The sequence below is a fragment of the Amblyomma maculatum genome, chromosome 5 (assembly GCF_055883805.1).
Source record: "Amblyomma maculatum isolate TAMU_Amacu chromosome 5, ASM5588380v1, whole genome shotgun sequence".
Taxonomy (NCBI): Eukaryota; Metazoa; Arthropoda; class Arachnida; order Ixodida; family Ixodidae; genus Amblyomma; species Amblyomma maculatum.
This window is the reverse complement of record NC_139348.1, coordinates 78,508,483-78,533,627: the sequence shown is the minus strand read 5'-3', so window position 1 is coordinate 78,533,627 and position 25,145 is coordinate 78,508,483. Positions and strand designations below refer to the sequence as shown.

Here is a 25,145-nt window from a genome sequence, read left to right as displayed (position 1 = left end):
CCCTCAACCCTTGTTCAGTGCTCTTTCATATGTCCATTACTTAGGCACACAGCACTAAGCTAGAGTTAGTAGGCATAAGAAGGTAACCCAGGAGATGAATTCAATACCTGGCATGATTCTACAATAGATGAAAGTGAGAAATGAAGAAATAGTCAGTCCCTTATGTAGAAGTCCTTCCACAAACAATACCAATTACCAACAGCCATGACTTTACAGTCAAGCACCTGGCACCTGCTACGGCCACTAGTAATTACAAGTAATTACAAGGTTACTGACTGCATTGCTACGACAAAAGGGCGACACCATTTGTTGAACTGTGCCTTTGAGGGGCAATTGCCCCTTAGTTGTTGAGGTGCATTCGTCGCCAGGCCTAGACATTACAAATATTCCCATCAAGGCAGGGCTACCTACCGGAGGCACTGTATCCACTGATCCTTCTCTTCGGGTGTGGCGGCCGACATGCGGTAGACTGTATGCTTGCCTTCGACCACCTTCCCTTCTGAGTCGGTCTTGCACGCCTTGATCAGTTCACTGCCCACTGAGAAGAGTTCAAAGCAGTTGGGCTTGTGTCGGTCTTGGACCTCTTTCACCTGCACGTTCTCCAGTGGGATGATGCCACGGGGCTCCTTGTCCTGCGCAAAGGTGGCAACAGCACAGGATTTAAAAAAACAGCAAAAATAAAAGGTGCCCCATTACTGCTGCAGTATCCTGGGGCTACAAACATCCGCAGCTCTGATTTAATCGCAGCTCTGAAAAGAAAAGGCTTCATCCCATTTCCCCTTCCACAGACCAAGTGATGTGTCAATAACACAGCATGAACCAATGCTCTTAGAGACAGTTGAAAAACAGCGCTGGCGCTCCTCGCTGTGGAGTGGCCCCAAACAATCACTGGTCTGGCACCCACGAATCCTGAAATGCCCACAGTGCCCCCCTTCCCCTCCCAACTGCTGTGGATGGGTAAGGTGGAATTTTTAAATGCTACAAACCCTCTTCTTTCAGCAATGCAACAAATAATAAAACTGCGTTACCATCCTTTAAACACATTTTTGTACGCATATGAAAGCCACCATGTCCATCTACTGACGCATCTCGAGCAGCTCAAACGTGTCGTTTGATATCTGCCTGCTTCTGCAAACATGGAGGCTTTTCATGCATACATATGTGCATTAAAACATGCAAACGCAGTTTTATTATTCCTTGCATTGCTGAAAGATGAGGGTTAGTAGCATTTAAAATTTTCACCTTACCCATCCAGCACAGCGAAGGAGGGGGAGGGGGGGTCGTTTCGGGATTCGCGGGTGCCAGACCAGCAATTGTTTGGGCCCACTGACGTGCTGTTTTCCAACTGTCTCTTATCTAAGAACATTGCCATGAACTAAACACTCCCAATTACACAGTAACTGCATGAACAATCCTCCAAACCACGAACCCAAATGTTTCACAAGGAAAGTAAAGGCACCGGAATGGACACTCTCTGAGGGGACACATGAGAATAAAAACACTCTTAAGGTAGGAAAGGCATCGCAACTCTCTCGCCCAACAGATGATGCATCAACCAAGCAAAATATGAAAGGTTACAGCAGAAGTCCAAAAATGCTATTGCATACTGGTTGATGTGTTTTCAAACCTATTTCACATGCCTCACTATGCAATTAATGCTAAATCAGAGCTTCATACAAGTGAGGTCTTTGACACTGTTTACATTTGTCACCATGCATGAATAAGCAATGCTCACAGGAAACACTTGAATCTGCTAATGTATCAGTAATAACAGGAGCAGGCAGCGAAATATTGGTCTTACCTACACAACACCACAATAGCTATCTCAACTCACCCTGGCATCAAAAATTAACGACATTTTTACACATACCCCAACTTCGTGAGCTTCTTCTCCAGAGTCCCAGCTGCAAATCTAAAAGGAGCCTGTACTGTGCACTGCCTCCTTACAAGTGGACAGCACGGCCATCATTAACATAGAAACCAACCCCACGTATCCAAACTCACCGTGGTGTACTCGAAGTAGTAGAGGCAGTTGTCATTCAGAATAAACCACCGCCTCTTCCAGCTCTTGTAGCGGCCACCTAAAAAAGCAAAAACACAGGACAAAGAGTAAATCACAATGCAATACTAATATATGAGGAAATGATCCTCACTCCCAAAGTTTATTACTACCAGATTTGCTAGTGCTGAACAGTTGCATAGGCATCCACAAAGAGCTACATTGCGCCTAGAAAATTTCAGCATACTGCCTTAAGACAATGCTCAGCCAAGATGAATAACAACTGTGCTACTTTCATTCTGTTCCTACTTTACTGCCATCCTTACCAAATGGCGTATCTTGGCAACAACTGGGATGCGGCTTTGCTTGCGCCACTCGTGGACTTAAATAAAGATGTTACAAAAATGGACCAGAATTCTTATATTAGTTGGCCGGGCCCTAAAAAAAAAACTAATCATAAGAGAGCAGTACGAATTCAAGGGCTGTTGCTTGAACTAGTGCAAGCAAGCTAGACAATAAAATGGGAGAACTCGCTTTACAGCAATACCGAAAATCTGCAACTTACAAAGGGTCTGTACCATAGATATGAGGACACTAATTTCATGCAATGTTAAGCTTTTCTGCTCCTTTTCATTGAGCCTCAAAATGCACAGGAGCAGAAGCCATTCAGTAGAGCCATGCCTTCCAGGCTAGGAAACTGCTCGTACATACTTAAGGACTCCTAGAGAATGCTGTTCCCAAACTTTGTTGCCCTTTGAATTTGAATGTTCCCAAACATTAGATTTACAAAAAAATATTTACAAGTTCAAAAGCTATACAAAGGTGGCACAGGAAGCGAGGTCAGAGCTTTTAATGCAAAGTTCTCAAGATTCTAAGTCAAACGTACAATGACAGTGCGAAAAGTAATATTAAACTTGCTAATTTCAAATACATGGATATATCCCATACTCTTGTTACACATAAAAGGAAGGTACTAAAAAATTAAACCATCTATCTTGTTAATAATTGTCCCCAGAATCCCTAGTTGACACTTATTCAATCAACCTTGTCCTTTCTCTCCTAAGATGAACTGCTGCAGGTGCTGCTCCTCAAGAGAGGACAGAAGGCTCAACTGCCCACTAACTGTAACCAGCCAGGGAGGAGGGCATTATGAGGAGGAGAGGTAAAGCCCACAAAGGAGAATGGTATACACACCTTGCTTCCAAAGCCAGCCCTCACGGTCCGGGTTGAAAAAGGTGTGCATGAGATCGTTGCCGTCGTCCTCAGGGATCTTGAAGGGCTCCTGGCGAATGCTCTCATATAGCGAGGCAAGGAGCTCGCGGGGTAGGTCGCCGCCATTGTTTATTCCTCGGTTCATGACGACGAACTGCTCCAGCGACGGCTTGTCGCGCACGCAAGGGTTGTGTAGCGCCGTGTTGAGCATGATTATGGCGAACGAGAGCACATAGCAGGTGTCCGCGTTGCTGAACACACCTGGGTTGAGCTGGCAATAGCGGTGCGCGAACTTCTCCATCATGCGATCGATCTTCTGCGCCTCGCCGGGCAGCCGGAATGACCAGAGGAACTGGCGCAGCGCCTGCACCAGGATCAGGTCCGTGAAGTCGTGCAGCTCGACGAAGGCATCCAGCACGCGCATGTTGAAGTCGACCCGCTCGCCCAGGTATTCGCCGATGGCCGTCTTGTTCAGGCCCTGTCCGCCGTACAGGAACTGGGCCACCTCGTGCGGGGCGTCGGCCCGGAGCAGGCCGTGCTCGACGAGGTACTCGATGCCCTTTTTGGGGTCCATGTTGAACTTCTTCTTGCCGATGGACAGCTGCTTGGTGCGCGTGGCGCCCTTGGAGCCGTCCTCTTGAGCCTCGAGACGCTCCATCTCGGCCGTCACCTCGTCGATCTCGTCCTTCAGCTGCTGGATCTCCTGGAGGAGCTCGGCCTTGCGCTGCCGGATATCGGCCAGCAGCCGCTGCTCCTCCAGCGTCAGGTCTGCGCAGAGGGGGAAAGAAAGACTCCGCTTTAGCTACCTCGCGACGCACAAGGAGAAACAACTCTGACTGCACGAAACAGATCCAGAGACACCACCAACACGCCGGGTCACGTGCAACACTCAGAAAGAATAATCGCATATGCAAAATACACGGAAGCCTTTCCAAGGCCTCAGGACTGCCGCGCCACTCAGGATGGCGCAATAGGTCTCCCTTGGCTGCGTACTGGGTCGCATAACCAGCTTGTCTCTTTGCTCTCCTGGCACTTTGCGCCACGATGAGTGACGCTAAGCTATGACGCTGCAGTTACTTTAGCTATACGCAGCCGCGGCGCACTGAGGCAGCGGGGCGTTCCGGAAGAGTGTCTCCGAGATAGACGCAAGTTATACGCGTAAGAAGAACCAAGCGATAAGCACACCAGAATGCAGCGAAAGCGCAGGTACTCCATGGTCTTCTCTGCGCCAACGAGAGAGACACGGACGACGGCTCGGACGCGAATACGAGGCCACCAAGCTTGGCTAGCTCGAAGAGCAGATAAAAATATAAACAGCTGAACTAGGCGGCACCAATACACACTGAAACGGAGAGGTACGGACTCGTTTCCTTTCTACAACCACATTCAGCGCTCAGTCTTCCGATCCAAGCACACACGTCGCTTTTCGGGTACTCTCTGCAAGGGGAGGCCCGCGAACCTACAGGCCGCGCGTTCGCAGGCTGACGTTGCCAGGCGCGATAATCGCGGGGTCAACCCTGCACGCTTATCTCGGCCGTTATCAGTGAAAATAGTGCGAAGGTCACACGGCATATGCTAGACGCGTGCATGTGAACTAAACACAGGACATTACACTTTCACCGTCCAACACAAATATATAGCTTTATGGGTACGAATGCCAGCTCAGGGGAATTCGTAAATAAGGGTAGCATGGAGGGACGCAAGTACAGACAGCCGATGTGTCCGATAGAGTATGTTCTCGCCTTTTCACGCTCTTCGCGTACCAGGCTTTGCTGGGTATGTCCAACATTCGCATCGCAGTGTGCCAAGTAGTTCCGCATCGTTAAAACAGCCTCCCAAATGAAAAGGAGGGGGCATGGACGGTAAAAGGCCCGACGTCCAAAGCGCCGACTCACATCGCACCATCAGGGAGGGAGGCGGCAGCAGCAGCAGAAGTGTGGGCAGTAAGCACAGCACCACACGATGAACGCACAACGAGGAACACACTTGGCCTGTGTTATACTGTTGGCCCTATATGGGGAGACTCAGCAAGGCGGCGTGGTTCCGCGACTTATCATCGATCGGGGGAACAGCGACCTCGATACACGTGCCTGCACGCCAGTGACCTCGATGCACCCAACGCGCGCAGGAGGAGGACGCAAGTGACGTTCACGCCCGACGCGCAACGCCAGACTTCCTCGGCGTGCCACGAAGCGTGCGGCTCATTGCTGGATGATTAGCATCTGTGGGACCAACGCGTCCGCGACCCACGCCCGGCAGAGCCTCGATGTCCACAATGCCGATGGGGCATGCGGCTACAAATTTTATCACTTCAGCGCAGCTAACTGCAAATGGGTTTCAATGCAGTTGCTCTTACGAGTGAAAATTAAGCCCATGGCTGAACGTGTGTTGGCTGGTTGTCAGCAGCATAACGACTGAATGATCATGCTTGCGATCATGCAGCGTCTAGGGGACTGTGCAGAAATGGTTGCAACATGTTACGGCCAAATGTATGGGGGGCTTCTTTACTACACTGCTAGTTGTCGCGCAGACGAGCGGGAAAAGTGAAGCAGTTGGCCAGCGCCGCAGAGGCTGGCGCGTTGCTGCTGGCACCGGCACTGCGCGACTCGTGAGCGCGCCATCACGCAACCCCTCGCTTTCAGTGGTACACCCCCAAGTAAGTACTCGGAAGCAGAACTCAACGAACGTTGTAGCGAACGCGAGTGACACGCGATGGCCTGCAGCTATCAGTTGCCAATGGTGAGAAACAGCTGGCGTGCAATGTTGCAATGCCAAAAAGACTAGGCGACAGTGCCAGGATCGGAGAAGTTTTCCCCCGAAGAACCCGCAACGGGCAAACCACGCCAGTTCCAGTAGGTCAAAGTCCATCTGTTTGCTTTTGGGCATATTCTCCACAACGCGCTTTCATCAAACTGGTGAGGAATTTACGGCGGGTGCATGACTGAATACCTAGCTTATCATTTGCATTATAATAAGCGACCAATGCTGCCGAAATAAGCGGAAGCTAATCTGGTAATTTTTCTCCTCGCGTCCTACAGCGACACGCTCAAACCCACGGGAACCGGATGGCACACGCACGCGCTGTTTTGTAACGCACGGGAGGGCGCGTGCACAAGTGTTTTACGACACCCACACGAGATGTGGCGAAAGAGGCGCGCACCACGAGCGCGCGTTGCGCCGATGACACCGTGCCCGAATTATTGCGACACCGGGACACTTCTAAGGGAGTACGGCGGCACTCGACGAGTGATGCGCGACATCTGCATACGCACATGAACGCACTGCCCTTTAACGCGCACATTACCGTGAAAATAACGCGTATGGAGGAACGAAATCCGCACTAGCTGCCTCACGTCTCTGTGGACGTCACAAACGCTCCTTGCAGAAAATGAGAGCCGAGCAGGCTGCGCACATAGCGCTAGGCCCCATTCGTGCTTCGGCTACACCGATATACGACAGCCTCCCGTAATGCGAAGCGGTAACCATGCGCTCAGTAAAACACCGTTATAACTGAACCAGGACGGTATACAAGACATACCTCACGCGGTTTACACCATTTGTGAGTTTCATCCCCCCCCCCCCCCCCCCAGGGCGCTATAGGCTTCACTAACTAATGCTAACAGTCTAATGACGTTCCTTGTAAACGCAGCACGGTCAACAACCTCCAGCTCGCGCCGAACAGCCGTTGCGCGCTGACCAAAGATTAACGGCGCCTACTTGGGCCACTCAGAGCTGCGCCACAGAAAAACGAGTCACCAGGGCGTCGAACGCGCGCGCTGTAGTATTTACGTCAAAGTTCGTCATAATTTTTTTGTTTGTGAAAATCTCTGCTACTGTTCTTTCAGTCGACTTTCGCCCAAGTATAGGTAAATAACTGCTCATGCACAAGGGCCGGCTACTCCTTTCCCTGTCCCCTCTCCCAGGATGTTCCCCCGCGGCAAACCGTGGTGCGTGCGGCTTTCCCCCAGAGTAGTGTCCAATGGTCTCTCTGGAAGCCAGAGGCCGAGTGCCCTTCTCTCCACTTCCGGTTCACACACTGTCTCCTTTCCCCAAATGGAGAGGTGAGATAGAGCGAAGGCCTTCTTCGCACAGGTGAGGCCAGCTGGCAGCAGCCAGGTGTGGTCTGTTCAAGCCGGGGAGGCACCCCACACCCATTCACGCTCCCCTCAACCTTGCGTCGGCTTCCGACTGGGCGAGGGGTGGCTTCTGCGCTACCGCGAGCAACAGGTCCCCTCCTCCCCAAGACACAGCTCGAGCATGGGTCGGCCCACCGAAACGCGGCAGATGTCTCCGCGGCCAGATGCAATCGCGTGTTTTCTACTGTATTTACATTCGCTTGTTTGTACACGCTCAGTCGGCTCTTCCAACCGTCTGCCCACCCCATAGGGTGGAACGCACGCAAGGTGAACGCACCTGAGAGCAGCGCTAGAGGCATTTTGTGCCGCACGCACCGGGACGTGCCGAACATCTCGAACGAAAGGAACTGCAGATTCTCCTCTTCAAAACATCTGCTGCAGCAGCCTGCACAAAACTGGCGTTTCATTCGGAGGAGGGAAATTAACATTCAAGCCGCCATCCAACCGAGGCTAGTCCCGCGGAAAGTTTTGATACAGCGGCGGCCCCACATTCGTGAATTGGCAGAATTGTAAAAATTGGCGAGAACATGTTCTTCCCGCCAGAACAAGATGGCAAAAAATAGGAAACTAGGCCGAAAGATCCCGAGTTAATCCAGAGCGCTCCACACATGACGTCCCTCCTATGGCCCGAGTTGCTTCTGGACATCCCAAATTTCATATCAGCACAACAGTACACCATATATGGCTCTCTCCCTTTCTAGAAGGCATCAAAAATAGTTAAAAGGTAACCAGATTAACGAACCGTCCACGCCGATTGATATATGTGCCGAAGAACAACGTGCGAGGGAGCTGCAAAACACGCAACGGCAGAGTAGGGCACCAGTGCATACGTTGCTGCTCCGATGGTTCTATTTCTACGTACAGCACATTTTCAATCTCCCGCTTTCATTCAGTGCCTGCATAGAAGTAGTTGCCTCCGTCCCACCCCGCTGAGACGTCAATTCTATACCTGCAGGCATCGAGTGACGTCAGAAAGATCGGCAGCCGTAAGCAGAATGAATTCGTTCAGCCTCGCCAACGCCCAATGGGCGCGGTGGGAAATAGAAACCGAGCTCCGAGAGTCCGACGAGTCCCCCGACTAATCCGGTAGAGTAACAGGATTAGTCGCGCGAAAAAGCAACAAGACAGTGAACGGATCGCAACAGTGCGGAGGCGACGACGTGTATCCCCCGCCCCAACGGGAATGACCGCGGAACAAAAGAAAGCCGTTTTGGAAACGCTACGTCGTACCTTTTGACCCCAAATATTGAGGCGAGCACCGATGTGCACTTGCGCAAAAATGTCCGACAGGTTATTGCCTTTCACGCTGCGCATGATTTCCAGCTCAAGAAAAATGCCCTCCTTTTCGGAAGAATGAGGTCCCTTTGAGAACTATTCGGGGTAATAAAGAAATCGACAGGCCACAGTTTCCTTTCACCGGGAGCATAATTTTTTCGATCGAGTTCCACAAAACGGGAAACACTGGAAAGATGTGTCGATGTCCGGCACCGAAGCCTTCCGGGAACTATAAAATAACGCGACCGCAGCTCCGAGGTTATCCAAGTAGTGCGAAAGATTACCGGTGCAACGTGCCACCGAGCCCCAAGCGGCATCCCGTGACGCTCTTCTCTGCGAAACAGCGACAGCACTCCGCACCGGCGACAACTGCCAATTCACCAGCAACGGAAACGAAAAACGGCAAAGAGAAACTGCGACCATGGCTCCCCGCGGGAAGAGGATAAATAAGCAGGAACAGAGAGAGGGGCCGGGTGCAACAAGATGCGAAGCTGTTCGAGACAACCCATCAGCCGCGCGGAGTAGCCGCCGACACGCAACAACCGAAACGTCCCCAGCCGCCGTTCACACGTAGCAACACTGTAAACACACTCGCGCGCACGTTCTCCACGTCGGGGGAGATGAGCGGGCGAAGAGCCGGGCTCTTCGCCCCTCGGGTCCGCGACGTGCTTGTTGTTGGGCCTACGAAAACGATTCTCACGCTGGCCGCAGAGCGGACGCGTTCCTCTCCTTCCGTCTCGTCTTCCTCGGCGTGTTTTCATTTTGTCTGGCGTCGCGTGATCCTCATCGAATGGCCCGGGGCCATTTCCCACGCCGACTCGCAGAGAGAACGAAAGTGCCACCGCCGCCGACGAGGGAGAGAGCAAAAACGAGACGCCGCCGATCAAAGGAGGGAAGATTGAAAGGATTAGGCGGACGCCTAAGATACTAGAGGGCCATGGGAGGCCGCATGGTGGTGGGGATTTGGGCGATGAGGGCGAAGATATATGAAGCCGCCGTACTCGTGTATTACTCAAAACAAGAAAAGGATATCGAAGACTCCCAGCCGTGCACATCCAACTCGAGGAACCGGCCAGAAGTCATGGAACCCACTGCAAACGGACACTACAACCAGAAGCGGTTGTTCCGCCGCCGTATTTCCTGTTGTCACAGTTTTGCGGCAAAGGTACTTAAAGCAATACGCGAGAGTGTATAGCTCGTTCGGTATAGAAAAGCCGTCGCCGGAAGTGTTCAGAACATAGCAGTAAAAATGGAGGCCTGCAGTTGAGGTGGTGTCCTTCTCCCTTGCGAGGCGGATCAGTTGTCCATCTAGAACTGTGACAGATGCAGCGCCTCCACTTTCTATTAAGCAATTTACAAATTAAGCGTAGGTGTTGACTCAAAAGTGGCAGACACTCACCATCCTTTCCTCAACAACGACCTCAATGTCAAATTCGCGGAACAAAAAGCTATACTGTTTAAGGCGCTATAGTGTTTGCTCTTAAAGCGGAACATGTGAGTCCCCCCGCCCCAATATTTTACCCGTCGTTCCTGCATGTTAAGTATCGGGTGTATATCTCGTTATTTACGTGAACCTTGGCATGCGGCCGACTGCAGAGTGGTGTTTGTTCTTTGGTATGAATGCCAGGTTAGCGTATTTCCTTCAAGCGGTACCTGCCCCACTTCTCTAACGCCAAGTATATTAAGCTGAGACAGTCTCTTGGCTTTCCGTCTCTCTCTCTCTCTCTATAAAGAAGAAAAGGTTTGGTTTGTGGGGTTTAACGTCCCAAAGCGACTCATGCTGAGAGACGCCGTAGTGGAGGGCTCCAGAATTTCGACCACCCGGGGTTCTTTAACGTGCACTACTGACAAAGCATGCACAACAGCACACGGACGCCATGGTTTTCGCCTCCACCAAAAGCGGCCGGGATTCGATTCCGCATCCTTGGCCACAGTAGTATAGAGCACCGTAAAAGCCAGAGCAAAATGCACCTGGCATAGATGGGATAATCGGATTATGTTGGACCAACTCAAGGCAGAATGGCCATTGCAGGCGCGTTAACAGCCGCCTGGCGAGCACCTCAGTATGCATTCACGCAGATCCAGTCAGGCCGCATTGCCTAAACCCGCAATTCAATTCTCCTCCCGGCTACACATAATGCCTATCGAAACCACAGTAGACAGAACCGGCTTACTTCTACGCACAAAAGATCCCCCTCCACCTTAATTAAATCTATTTGGTTGCCAGGTCGCATGGGACCGAACGGGGGAACAGTGCCGCCCAGTGGCATGCTCCAGCTCTTACACGGGATAACCCACCACCTAAAGAAAGCGAGGGAGAGAGGTTTGCAACGCTGCCAATAAATAACATCGTACACTGGACACCATTTATACCGGAAGGCTAGATCGGTACGCCCCGTACCACATTAATCCATAACCAAGGAGGCGTCATCGGCACTTCAAAACACCAGCCTAGTTACACCGGCGGTAAGCTCCTCACCCCCCTCCCCTCTATTATTTACAGCCCAAGGGGCGACAGCTGCAACATTTTGAAAGTGTGAGTGCGCGAATTCGAGCCCGCCCTCGATCCTATTCGTTACACCCAGAGAAGAGCAGCGGGATACCATGCATGTGATCTGCTCAACGAAGGCCCTAACCAGCAGCGCAGATCGGTACACCGAGACCACGCTGCAGAACACAGCGCTGGGCTACCCTACTATAACATGCGGCCCTTTCAGGGTTCTAGGAATCTACTAAGATCAAAAAAGACGCTTCCAATCGACCCGTCATTTCACGTAACAAACAAATGCGGCGCGCGTACTTGGCTTAATTACAATAAGAAAGAAAAAAAAAACGAATCAAACGTTAACTATATAGTAGCAAAAGCTCCCAAAAAGTCACTCAGCATTGATGCGAAAACTGATCGGATTTTCTGATGCTACTTCGCCCCACTGTCGTCTTAATAATTAAGGCGGGTGAGTACAAAAATAGTGTGCTAATTCAGACGCAGTGCCGGGCTCCGTCCGACTTTGCCTCTCCTACGTCTTACACCGTGGCGGAAGACAACCGTTAACTACCGACGTGAAAAGAGTACTTGGATCAGTGCACCCACATATCATTGAAACACAATTAGCCCGGAATACACACTAAGAGCAAGAAGAGAAGGTAATCGGAGCAACTGCAGTCTAACGCGCCTTCGTGGCGCGGAACCAAGCCCGCGCGCTAATGTTGAGATCACCAGTATACACACTCCCGCCTCAGTTAGCAAGAGAGGCGGTGGCGAGAGACGCCCGGCTCTCAACTCAAATGAATACGCGGCGCGCGTCGCCATCGACCGCCTAGTTCCGCCACGTTTAATTGAAACCCGCCACCGGCAGCATTTAGGAAATTGCGTTCAATAATGCGAAGCGAAGCGAGTCCAAACCGCGGCGCATCACGGAAGGGAGGGAGGCGCCTTTCCGTCGGTACGGTGGCAGCTGTGCGTGCGTGCGTGCGCGTGAGAGCCATCATCAATCACGCCCGAGACAAAAGGGGCTTGCGCAAAGTGAAAAGAACGCAACGATCGACAAGACGATGCAAACCGCTTTGTCAGCGAGACGAGCGCCAAGGGGAGGGAAGAGGAGAGAGAGAGGGAAAAAAAGGAGGCTCCGGCGACAGCCCGCTCTCATCAATGAATCCGGAAACAGGAAAGAGGACTAGTCACGGGGGAAAAGGCTTAGTCATTTCACCGACAACCTCCACCCCCCTCGCAGCCCGAGGCGGCCACACGTCGCATTTTTGCTAGCTTCGTTTGGTATGTACATCGATATAATTATATTCATAGATTTCTTTAGCTCCTCTCCGAAGAAAAACCGTACTCAGCATGCAAGCTGCTGAGCTGGACGGACGGCTGTAATGACGAATTTGCATGACCTCAACTTTTACGAGAGCCTTGTGCGGCTCTCTGTTACATAGTTTCACCGCCAGTGAAACCGTTATGTTGTGATAAAAAAAAAAGTACTCGAGATCGGGTACGACCTAGAGCGCTGCCTCCCAACAACGCTCGGAACAGTTCCTAAGAGGGACAGAGTTTACGTCTGTTCAAATGGCCTACGGGGGGGGGGGGGGGGGGGGGGGGCAAGAACTCCGTGCTGGATCGAAGGCGTCGGCCACACTTCCGTGGACACCCCCTCAGCAATCGCGCTAACCGACAACAATTTGGCAACTTAACCATTCTGCTAGCCAGCCCCTACTATTAGGGCGAAATGATAGGGTGCACTTATAAGGCAACAACAATCCCCTTCCGATCACACATGCAGCGACCATGATAGCATGCCACAGAGGATAATTAGCCCAGTTACTTATCGATCATAACCCGGAACATTCTGCACGGCAATAACCACAAGGCTAAGCGAGACATTCGACTCGCATGGGAATCTCCTCGAGGCGCCGACGAGGCTTCACGAGAACGCTGCCCTATAAGGTCAAACGGGCAACTATAAAGTTGTGGGAAGGCAGAGAGAGAGAGAGAGAGAGACAGACAGACAGATGGAATGACGATCGAACACGACGCAATCATCCTAGTCAAGCGTGAAAGGCGTACCAAGGCGTGTTTATTATCTTTTTCCTCGACGACCAGCACGCAGCTGCAACTGCCACCACGCCGGCGGGATTCACGCAAATTAGGATTTGCAAAACTTCCCCATCCCTTCACGCACGCGCTCCGCGAGGGCCGCTTTTTATTAGTATTCAATTCGTTTCTCCCCCGTGCAATCCTCACGCCCTGTGCAGCAGCCGTTGGTGCGCGTCGCTTATTCAATCACTTCCGTCCGCTTGAAGCGCAAAACATGCCTCGAGGCGATGGCGAAAGACGACGTCGTCTGCTCTCGCGGGGTTTCGTATGCTCGTGGGCGGTTGCAGACGACGGCTCTCGGGCTTAGCATACGTGGTCCAAAGCGCGACCGCCCAAGATCATCGCCAGAACGAAAGGCGAACAAAAAAGAAACACGCGACCAAAGGTCACCCTGCCACACGCGGCATTTCCGGCGTTTAACACGCGCACACATGCGGTATATATATATATATATATATATATATATATATATATATATATATATATATATATATATATATATATATATATATATATATATATATATATATTGTAGTGAACTACACGAGGATATACGAAGACGAGGATTAAGTAGGTGAGAATATCACGAAGACGAGGATAAGGACGACGAAGTGCCGCTGCGCTGCTCGTGCTCGCTTGTGGAGACTGAGACTGGCTGTGTTCTTGTGTGGTTCGCCGTGAAACTTCGACAGGGCTATTATCCCTGTTAAAGCACAGTAAAAACCCCCTTTCAATATATATATACAGCCATCAAAAACGCATAGCGTGGTACGCAGAGACTGTTCACCAGCGACACGGCGGCGAGTCCTCGAAGCGTGCGGTTCGTTCCAACAACAGCAAACAACCAATCGCGTTCCACGGACGTTTATCGACGGATGCGCCAGTGTTTTACTTTTTTCTTTTTTTTTTCGGTAAGCTGCAGGCGACAACGGTTCCACACGGCAATGCACGGCAACGCACTCAAACGCTCTCCAAGGGGCCCAAAGAAACACGAAAACTGGGCACCAAGATAAGGACAGAAAACAATAACGGGACATACGCCTGCAGACTGTGGGAAACTCCGAAAATGCTCTCATCTCCGAAAAAGGTCACAAAATCCCAACCCGTATGTGTTCCTTCCGGTGCTGAGGGGAGCGAGGAGGAGATCGCAGCGAACCTGGTTCTTTTTGGGAGAAAGCGAAACGATCACCCTCTCGTGCAACAACACACACTTAGAAGTCGCAAATGCCCGGCGGTCGCAGTGCGCAACCATATGATCGAGCGCGATGAGTACGGCACATGCAGTTGTTCACCCCGCGCTCCCTGCCCAACAACTGGAGCGTGCACAATGTGTGTGTGCAGAGCACAGACACAATGCATTCCGATCCCACGCTCCATCGGATCGGGATTCGTACGATCACGACCGCCAAGCAGAGAAAAGCACGCGGCCGGAGGAACGAGTCAGTGGGAGCAGGTCACGGTCAATCCGAACGGCGCGATTTCGCGTTCACCCAGTCACGCGCACATCAACGACGGCAGCGGCGTGGGGGCGGCAAAGGAATCTCGGACCTCGTTGCCAGCCATCCGCCGCTATGTTCACGAGGCTAGAGGAGGAGATTATACACGGTGAATGTGCGGCCTGCCGAGGTGTCAAAATGCAATTATAGGAAAGGCCCGCTGTCTGCCAAGACGCCCACTTGAGGCCCCGGCTTGGTGAATGGAACCATCTTCTCTATGCACATGTGAGAGTCTAAACCATCGCCCAATTGAGTCTATCTGATCACCACCATCATAATAATCAGTTCAACTGCGTTCATTCCCGGGTAATGGCATCATCCATGTCCTCCCACGGCTGATCCGTTCCCTCCTTGTGCCAGCTATGGGCGAGTAACCCTGCCGCAAACTTTGTGGTCTTTCGGCCGAGCCGACCCTCGTTAGATTTAGACTTTCTGAAGTCATATTCTATTATCCATAGATTAGTCACCCTTGCTTTGTTACCCCCCCCCCCCCCCCCCCCATTGTGTGCCCCACTCTGCTATTTTCCGCGGTGTCATAAAATTACACCTATCGTTTCCTTTTGCGTGGTTCGCCGAACTGTCTTCAATTTGGGCTGAACACTTTCCATAAGCCCCCTACGTTAGTACCGGAGATTATATGCTCTCGAGGGATAGTGGCAAAATGTTGTGCATGCTGCATCACCCTGGATCCCATTCTTATCCCTTTTGTTGTTTAATGTATCATATATTACGCACACTCGTTACGATATATGCGAGGAAACTAACTCGACCACAATATCTCCAGAAGGTGGTGTGAAGCGTGCTGTCCAACAGGAAGCACCCAGGCGACTCGGAGCAGGTCAGGTGACAGTGGAGCCACCCTTTTCATTCGCACGACCCGAACGACACTCGTGCTGTTAACGAAAAGGGCGTGCGAGTGGGATGGGGGCCCCTTCCGGGAAGTCGCACACGAAAACACGCGAACTATGCAGCACCGCAAGCGCCGCCGCCACTAGGAATCTACGTAGAGCGACACTACATAACGGGACACCCCGGCTGCATGTGGTGACCTTCAAAATTGGACACGCACGACGCGACCCGTTGTCGTGCCGCCGCGATGCGCGGAAGTGCCTTCTCCGCAGAGCGTGTTTAAAAGGACAGGAGGGTGAAATTAGCCCGCAACGAGGCGCCGCGCGGTTCACACAAAACGGCAGCGGTCAACACCTACCCAGGCGCGAGAAGACGGTCACCACCGCCAGCCGCCAGAAGCGCTTGGCCGATCGAGCGGCGCAGCGCGGACCCAGAGGGAACCTCGCGCTCATTAGCGGAGAAGACTCCCTGTCCCCAAAGTTACTGCCCCCACACCCCCACCACCCCGTCGGCTCCACAGTTTTCAAAGTCTGCGCGTGAAATTTCTAGAAAGAACCAAGCCGCCCAGCCCAAACAATGGCGCCGACGCTTGGAAGCATCCATGCCTGCAAGGGACGGAGACAGGGGGCCGACGACGCGAGAGAGTGGAGTGGCAGCCGCACGCCGGATGTGTCCGAGGAAGCGGAGGGGAGAGAGACTCCTATCCACGGGACGCGCGTGCAAGTGCACCGCCACCGAACAAGAAGAAACCGAGCGTGGAGTACGTCCAGCAAGCAGCAGCGGTGAACTAAACGCGTGATGAACGACGGGAAGCCAGTCCCCCACCTCCTCTGTTGGCGGTGCCCGTATAATGAGCGAGCGCCCCCCGCTGCCTCCTCTTCCGCAGCCTCCCTTTGTTTTGTTTTACATACGTCGCCCTGTCGCGTGTCTTGGTCAAGGCGCCGGAAAGAAGGACCTCGCGCGAGTTGCAGTACCACGCTTTGCTCTTAATTATAATGCGCGCACGCACACAACACGAGAGGAGAGAGAGGGAGACATCGCCCATGAGCCAGCAAGACAACAAAGCGAGTTCCTCCCCCTCCTTCCCTTTACCGCATTAATAGCGCGGCGGTGTCAGTGAACCCACGCCACACACGTCTCCTCCCTGCTGTTGCCCAGCACGACCGGCCTTTTAAATAAAACCACCAAGCCGGAACACCGAGAGGAGAGGGGCGAGACCCCGTCTAGTGTGCTCGAGGCGTCAGCTGGCTGAGACATCGACGACGTCCGAGGGAAAGAAACGGCCTTATAAATAGTCCGGACACACACTCGGTCTCGGAAGGCCTAATTGGACTCATTCCTTACCGCTTTTTCTCTTCTTTCGCGCGCCGTACTTGTCTACTATGCGTGCGGGCAATAACTCCGCATTACTACTTCCGGCTACGCGGACAGGCTCAACTCCACTTGAAGCGCCTTAATAAGTGATGTGGTACCGTCTAATTCTTAACCGCGGTTCCGACAACTGTGAGTAAACACACCAATCTTCAAGCGCACATCCTCAAAAGTCACGTCCCCCGAGTTTCACTATTCCCCTCCCTCGGTACAATGATTTCAAGTCGGCCGGTGTCGTCCGTTGTGCGACACTACACTCGAGGTTGTCATACACGTCACATTGGACCGACTTTCGCCACAACAGTTTAGTCGTGCGGAAGTCAATTTAAGCGAGTGAAAAGCCTCGAAAACCTTCACAACCTTCAGCATCACAAAAAAGACAAAAAGCAGTATTATAAGCTAAGCGAGGAAGATATAATAAATGGTAGAGGTTGAACTATCCTTGAGCCAAGATTGGCAAGCGTTATACCATCGGCCACAGCCGCAGTCCCCGCAACCGCTTCAATACTGGCTAACTCCCGCGCTTGGTAAGCTTCACGGCAACGGGCTAATCTGGATTCTCGTTAACGGTTGGATGGGCTCTGCAGCCTGTCTGGCACGGCTGCGGTCTGCCTTTAGCGAGACGGCGTATGCGTATTGATTCATACTAAATGAAGAAGCGGCGCAGATGGAACTTCAATAAGATGCCGATATTCAATGTCCAACTCAGCTCGATGAAGACTATTTTTACTGGATAGCGCCAAAGTGTGTTGCAGTTTTACACGAGGCTCGCACAGTGCTCTCGCGCATGGTATAAAAGACGACGATGCTTGCTGCACGAGTGCGTGGCACCATAGGTCCAGAAATAACGCGAAACTCGCGAATGAACGCAGCTGTGCTAACGCTCTAAACTATCACTCTGGCCAGACACTCATACAACAAAAGGCCGTCATCAGCCCCGGCACACGATGAAAGCTGCGCCTTCGAAACCTGACGCTCCACCAAAGCGGCAAATGCTGTTGAAAGTCAGTGTTGAACTACGACAAAGCACTAGCTGCCGGCTGCTGTCAACTTGAAATATCCATTATCCCCTCCCGTTTAGTCATCAATCCAAACAATGGGTACATCTATCTAGCGACCCCCAGCAAATGGCAGCAAGCAAGCACAATTTTAAATTAAGCGCCGCCATTCAAAACACGTGGCTATCGGCAAGCGCCGGTGTTCTCACGAGTAATTTCCTTTTTATCATTTCAGAAGCAACGCACCTTTAAGGGACCATCCAGCACCCGAATCCGCTCGCACGCTAGACACCGGCAGAGGGCCATAGGACGAACGACGAAGCGACGCACGCCTCAATGACGCAGCTCTCTTCCCCAGTGACCAGAACGAGTCCCAGCGAGCTACTGTGGCCGAAGCAACAGAGCCCAGCACTGCCCCGACGTTCCACGACGAGCAGATAGCCCGGCCGCTCTTGCTTCTCTCTTCGTTGGCGTGCAGCGGCATTTTTTCCTGGCCCTCCCTGGAAACGCGCCAGTCCGCCACACGTCCCGCTCCGAACACGCCACCAAAGCGACCGGCTGTTCCGACATTCGGAAACGCAGCTGCGCCGCCGCATGACACAGCTGCTGCTGCTGCTGCTGCTGCAGCGCCGAAGGGCACGCCGGCCGCCACAGAATGTAAAGTTCGGCTCACGCAACGCTCACTCGACAACAGGACAAGCGCAGATGCATGACGTCAGCGGTTGTGGTTATAGCAGCGGCCGATGACGACTTAAGCCGTTCGAGTGACGTAGCGTTCCCCTGCGTCACCTGACGTGACGCACGCGCAGCCACAAACGACAAATAAAACGCGACGATTTGTCGACGAGGAACACAATGGAGGGAACGATCAGCGCCTCGCATCATGAGGACGAACTGCACAGTTTTGTCGGCACACCGGCCCCGCAAAAGGGGCGCAAAAAGTGACGGGCGCTGTGAAGGACTAGGTTGATGGGCAAAGAAAAGATGAAGAGGTAACTTCACACCACGCAACTGCGGCTAGCCCCTACTTCGTGGCTACCGGTGGCTTCGCCGCCGGTCTACAAGCACGGAAAGCGTACGCCCGTTTCGAAGGTGTTTGTGTCATCCATTCCGCTACTGGACTGATGGCTTTCTGTACATCCCGAACACTTCCTCCAATGTTTTAAGCAATTGAGCATGGTATGAGGAATTCAACCTGAACCAGAGCCCCTGCGAGAGAGACGCGGTAGTGGAATAACCTCGACCACCCGCGGATTTTTATGCCACTAACGTGACCTCGCCTAGCACACGGTCGTCTCTCTGCGTTGCTTCAATACATCGAAACGCGATCGCCGCAGCCCGGATACGATCCGGCGACACTGGAATCGATGGAATGGTGGTAAAGACCCTTGTTTACGTGTGGAGTTCAACGGCGCACGGGCGACTAAGGCCAAAGAGCGCCGAAATGCACGTTATTCAAACCTGTGCCGCACAATTAAAACAGCAGAATCATGAATGCCGCGCAGGGGGAGGCGTTAGACGATAGTGAAAATCCAGAATCAATAACTTGGATAAAGCCATGGCACCTATAGTGTAACAAGTTGGTTAAAAAAAAACGCAACATTCAAATGGAGGCTTGATTTCTCGGCTTTGCCAGGCGCAAGGAGGCGAGCAGTGCCACTTCCCGCCGTGCTCAAAGCCATTTGATCCACCGCGGAGGTTCCCTCTATAACTCACCACTCGCTATAACGTGCAACTAGCTCATTGTACTGAGGGCTGCACACCTTCGAAGAGAGGCGTAGGCTATAAGTAAGGAGTAATAATGGGAGCAGGTGACGGACGCGTCAAAGGCAGAGTGAAACACGCAACGACCGTCCAACTATCGTTCAGTGCCAAAGCCGTTCTTTTTCTGGGTCGGCGCATCACTGCACGTCTTCGGGCGAAAACGGACCCCGGACACGCACCCCGAGCGCAAATAGCGTCTTATTTTGCCTCCTCGATCGAAGAGAAGCAGCCATAATAAAAAGAAGAAAGGAGAGAAGGGGACGGCAAGGGGGGGTCAGACAGTACATATAAAGTGATATCGGCAATGCGACAGCTCCGGGGCACGTCATGACGCTATGTACACGCGCAAGCACACACACGTACACACACGCACACAGTGGGGCCAGGTCACGCAATGCCGACAGCATGCAGCGCACGTATAGATACGGAACACGACAGGGAACCAGGGCGAGGGGCACCACCGTTTTCTCCACCACGCAAGGCTGGGGGAAAAACGATGCTGAGCAACGCCTGACTCAGCGCCACCGAGTGTGTCAGCTCCCGCCGAGAAGAGGCCCGCAGATGGGCTTCGACCCACGGGCCGCGCCGGTCAATAACCGTGACATCATCGGAAGGCCAGCCGGCGCCCTTGCACACACACACACACTGCACTCAAGGCACACGGACCAGTCAGTGCTCGCTCATTGGGGCGTAAAAAGAAGATACCAGAGCCAGAAAGAGGAAGCGAGCCCTCCAACTTCGCCTAACTCAAGGACTAAGAAAAGTCCGGAGATTACAGCGGGGCGCACCCAAAGCTGGGCCCCCCAGATGAGTGCACCTACACCAGCCGCACCTATGCGGAGTATATGACCAAATACAGAACCAGTGTCCAAAGCACCAACTGCGTTGTCCGCGCCTCTCTAGTGGTGTCTGGAGTTCTTTTGTCCAACGCTGATGTCGGACTGCACGCGGGCGCTTTCTCATCGAGCGCCTCCACTGAGACCCGCCAGGGTTGGCTGCGGGCAGGAGCTCGCAAAAGCCTGTGTCATTTACACAGAGTGAGTCATGACATGGAGCACGCCTCGGCGACAGGAACTTATGTCCCGCCTAACTTGGCGAATATTAGAATGCAGCTGAGCTTTATACATTCGTTGGCACATACCGCTGGCGCACTCGCCTATGGACCAAATGAAACCATCTTTTCCACGAAAGCGCGCAACGCATTACTGTGACCGGAACTGTATAGGTGTGAACGCGCGTCCGCCTTGGATTACTTCACGCAAAGGGAACGCCCGCGGCCCTGCAGCTGAGAAAAGCCACAGTGACTTCAAAGAAGGACGTCCTCAAGGCGAACAAAGGAAGCTCCCACGAAAACAACTACAGACGCCGGTTAGCAATTATTCGACGCAGTGCGCGGATTTAAGCACGCCACTCACCAAGCGCAATCACGCCTTCCCCGTCGCGGAGACAAAGAAACCCCGTTTTCAATGAGACACCGCACAGGCGTGCACTACTAACCTGCACATATTATGGCATATTCAATTAGGCAACATGTGCAAGAGTGTTCGGAGGCAACAGCATGCTCAGTTCCCCGCTGTTCGCATCTATACACGTCTGCATTTCCACTTACCCTATATGAAACCAAGCTCGAAGCTTTTTTTTGGCGAACCGCGAAATGTATTTGCGCAAGGGGTTGAGACACGATAACCATGCAACGAGCCTGGATTCAGTGCATACGAATGCTTGCCAAACAGGCAGCCATCCTCGTGCGGTACAATTTAGATAATGAGTGGGGCGAAATATTGCAGCCTCTACGTCACCCTCTACGTCAAACAACCCCGAGCGTTCCAGACTATTCCCGAGAACAAGACCAGCCTGCACGTGCGATAAGGGCACTGCAGAGACCATACACCAATCCCGAGGGCTGCCCCCCTCGGCGCATTTCCGCGTGTCCCGATATAAACCCGCGTTAGGGAATCCGCGGAGCCTAAATTAACCTCTGGCAAGCATTACCCGTAGACGACTGTAATAGTTTGCGTTTCTCTGCGTCTCACCAGTTGGGCAAGTGAAGTCCGATACGCGCCCCGTTGTTGCTGGACAGTGGGGAAAGGAAGGGCACGCTGCGTACAGGCGGAAAATGACAGTATACTACAGCAAGTGCCCCGCCCCCTTCCTCTCCTATAAGAGTGCGAACAATACCTTTTTCCGAATCGAACACGAATGGTGTACCCCCAAATAGGGAATTCAATTCGAATAGTGCATTGTTTCTCGACCCAATTGAATAGGAATCCAACCTTGATGTCGAATTGAATTTGGATAGAACTGTAGTAATATACTCGCTCTCATGCGAATAATTTTACAAACCATCACTAATTGTCATACATAAATCTCCGCCGGCGCCGCTGCAGTACGGAGCTAACTTGTGGAGTTAAAGCTATAACTAATAAAAGACGGAACACTAATATCCACTTCGGGGCCGCAACACGAAATCAGGATACGTTAGGTCTAGGAGTTACACGTGCAGAAATATTACCCTTGCTCCTCTCGATGACGAAAGAGGATAAACTAGAGCCACACCCAAGGACATGACATGGGCGACAGCCCCCCCAACTCGGGCGTCAAGGCAAGGTTGCTAGGTTTGCTATTAGCCGGTTAGAGGCCGTGTATGATAAATATGAACGCTGCTACACGAACGGATCGCGTACCGCACTGATCCTTTCGTCGCGCGCATATTGACATCTTGCTGCACGATTGCTTGCAGCGTCGGTGTGGGCCCATGTTCCCTATAAACAGTCGTCGAAGAAAAAAATACTACGGTGGCCATATTCCGAAACTCGTGTAAAATATTGGGGAAAAAAAAAAAGCACTACAATTCGATGTTCAAATTTTCGCATAATCTACCACCGCAACTCCGTACAATGGAGGCGCACCATGGCCAGGGCGCATCGCTGCTCAAGGCAGCGCGGCGCATATATAGGGACTTTGGCCAGGAGAGCTCGGCACAATCAATGGCTACAAGCAACACCAACAACAAAAACGGATATTACAAACATATACTCCGCGTCTTTTCCCGGAGTAATAATTCGAAATGCCTACAAGTGTGGAGGGGAAGCATGCAACCGCGCATACTCCGCACAAGTGGGTCGCAAGGCGGCACCACCCACAATGCACTCGTCCCTTAACCGTGCGCACCTCGTAAACTTCCGCTGACGACTGGACACACGCGAGCAAAGCGGCCGCCTTCGTATACGCTAATTCAGAGGCAAACGAACGCCATTCGGGGAACACGCGACTGGGTCCAGCCAGCAACGAACGGTCGCGCGAGAGACATCCGGAGGGGAAAACTGGGCCACCACCACAACCCCGCGAAAGCCACGCGGGCGATTCCATCCATCATGTCGAAAGCAGGGCTGCTGCTGCACGTGCGTGCAAGCGCAATTGTTTATACCGACATCGTCCGGCGATGTGATTCGCAGGGCACGGCATGTCCGTGAGAAGAAGGAGCACTATGACGACTGTGCCGGTCCTTCGCTCTTCACGCACGTGGTGGCCCCCAGCTTTCCACGGGTCAGAGGGGAGGCACGACGAGCACATCGGATGCAGCAAGCGCGGAAGCGCGCCGCTCTGCCGGCTAAAGGCCGCACATATACATCGCGCGCGCACGAGATGGGCGAGGGAGAAATAAAGAAGGACGCCAATCCAGAGACAAAGGGGAGCAAACAGGGGGGCGGCAGATAAAGAAGCGGCAAGTCAAAGCATAAAGCACGTCACGCTCGTTTCCCTCGCCGCACACGAGAGATTACGGACGCTGGACTCAAAGCAACGACTTCCGCACCACGCGAGGTTTCCCTGCCGCGTAGGTACGCTCTTGTTCTGGCTCCACTTTTAAACAGAATATATGTGTAACCAGATTAAGAGTGTACGACACGAGGCACTAAAACGCCTCAACTTCATTGCAAAGACACCTCCAAGGCACTCTCCAGTATTTCGAATACACGGGGGTCGGACAGAGAAAAACCGTCACAACCAACCTCGGAGACGAGATTGCCAGTGCCACGGTCCAAAGCCGAAGCATAGCGGACGCTAAGGAAGTCGCAATCGCGCTTTCATCAAGCACGCTCACACCACCGGGGTCGTACAGAGAGCAGCGTTTACACCTGACAGCCTAGTAGCATCAGGGGCGCGATGGCAAACACTGCAGATGTGAACACTGAAAGTAGACCTCTCCAGAAACCATGCCCAGTTAGGTGTGATCTCCGCGGTTGGGAAAGAGAAAGGCTAGAGGGCCGACACACAGCGCTCCGTGCAGCCATACATGGCAGTAATTGAATTACAGTAATGGAATTACTGTAATATAATTACTTTTCTCGGTAATTTGTAATGCAATGAATTCTTTTTTCGGGTTGGTAATTTAGTAATGTAATGAATTACTTTTTAGCAGTAATTTCGCAGCAAAAGCAATTAATTCCTTTCGAAATTACTTTTACTAAAATGTGCCACTACTCTTTCAATAGACAACGAAATAGAGTGCCGCGAAAGCAGGAACGGCGTGCGGCAAGCGAAGCCAGCGTAACGGATCGGCAAGGGGGACCAGCCAGTGCGTCTGAGACCTCAACCATTTTCCAAGCAGCAGGATACAAGGAGTCAAGGGAATGCTGAAGGGAGAGATGGTGCAAGAAGGCTGGAGCTGAAAACTAGTTTGGAGCGCGGCGCAGCGTCACTCCCTGTTGCGTCGGCTAGGGCACAGTGGTGCCTGGTTACACTCGTCGCCACGGGGCGAGGAAGGATTGGGGTTGGGGGAGATAGGCAGAAGGGTCCATGAAGTGAGGCACCGTGGCTTGAACATTACTGCGCAGAGTACAAATGTGCCGACATCGATTCTTGGGACTGCGGAAGCAATAAATAACCTAGCTTCGGGCCTTCCAAATGGCGGATACCGTTCCAGGCCAGCAAGACGCTGGGTTTGCCGGTCATTTCAAGACCGTTCGACCATGTTTTTTTTCTTTTGCGGTCGTCTTGTTTTTGTAATCGCCCGTACTATAGGAGAGAGGGAAGGAATAGCTCTCTGGGACGAAATTTGGCGGGAAGACGAAAGAATGGGTGTGCTTCGCGTCTGGAGAACAAGTTGTTTTGTTTACTAGCTTTGCTTAGTTTTTGCATGCATGGATGAAAACTAGTAAGTAGTTTAAAAGTAATTTAATTACTCAGTAGAAGTAATTGTAATGTAATTTCATTACTTTTTGGGAGCAGTAATAAGTAATGTAATTTAATTACTTTTCTGCGATTTTCAGCAAAGTAATTAGTAATGTAATTTAATTCCCTTTCAAAAGTAATTTTGCCATGTATGCGTGCAGCGCTCGACTTCGATCCATTTGAAGCACAAGACTATGGTACGACATGTAGGGTTTAACCATGTCGTTATGGCTCCCTCAAAAATATAGTGGACAACTGCGTCCACTATCTGTTTTTGGTAGA

The 25,145-nt window shown here is 52.1% G+C and overlaps 1 protein-coding gene across 3 annotated transcripts in view; it reads right to left on the bottom strand.

The window, feature by feature from the left end:
* Positions 1-25,145, bottom strand: part of step (cytohesin steppke) — an 81,343-nt gene that overhangs the window by 1,379 nt on the left and 54,819 nt on the right. For 2 of the 3 annotated variants that reach the window (XM_084603828.1, XM_084603829.1), the window contains exons 2-4: positions 3,194-3,979; positions 2,005-2,081; positions 412-632 (exon numbers count right to left, since the gene is read on the bottom strand). In XM_084603828.1, the coding sequence (XP_084459954.1) occupies positions 412-632; positions 2,005-2,081; positions 3,194-3,979 (1,084 nt within the window). Of the gene's footprint in view, positions 1-411; positions 633-2,004; positions 2,082-3,193; positions 3,980-18,173; positions 18,527-25,145 lie in introns of those variants that run through there. The other variant, XM_084603830.1, reaches the window with a different exon arrangement.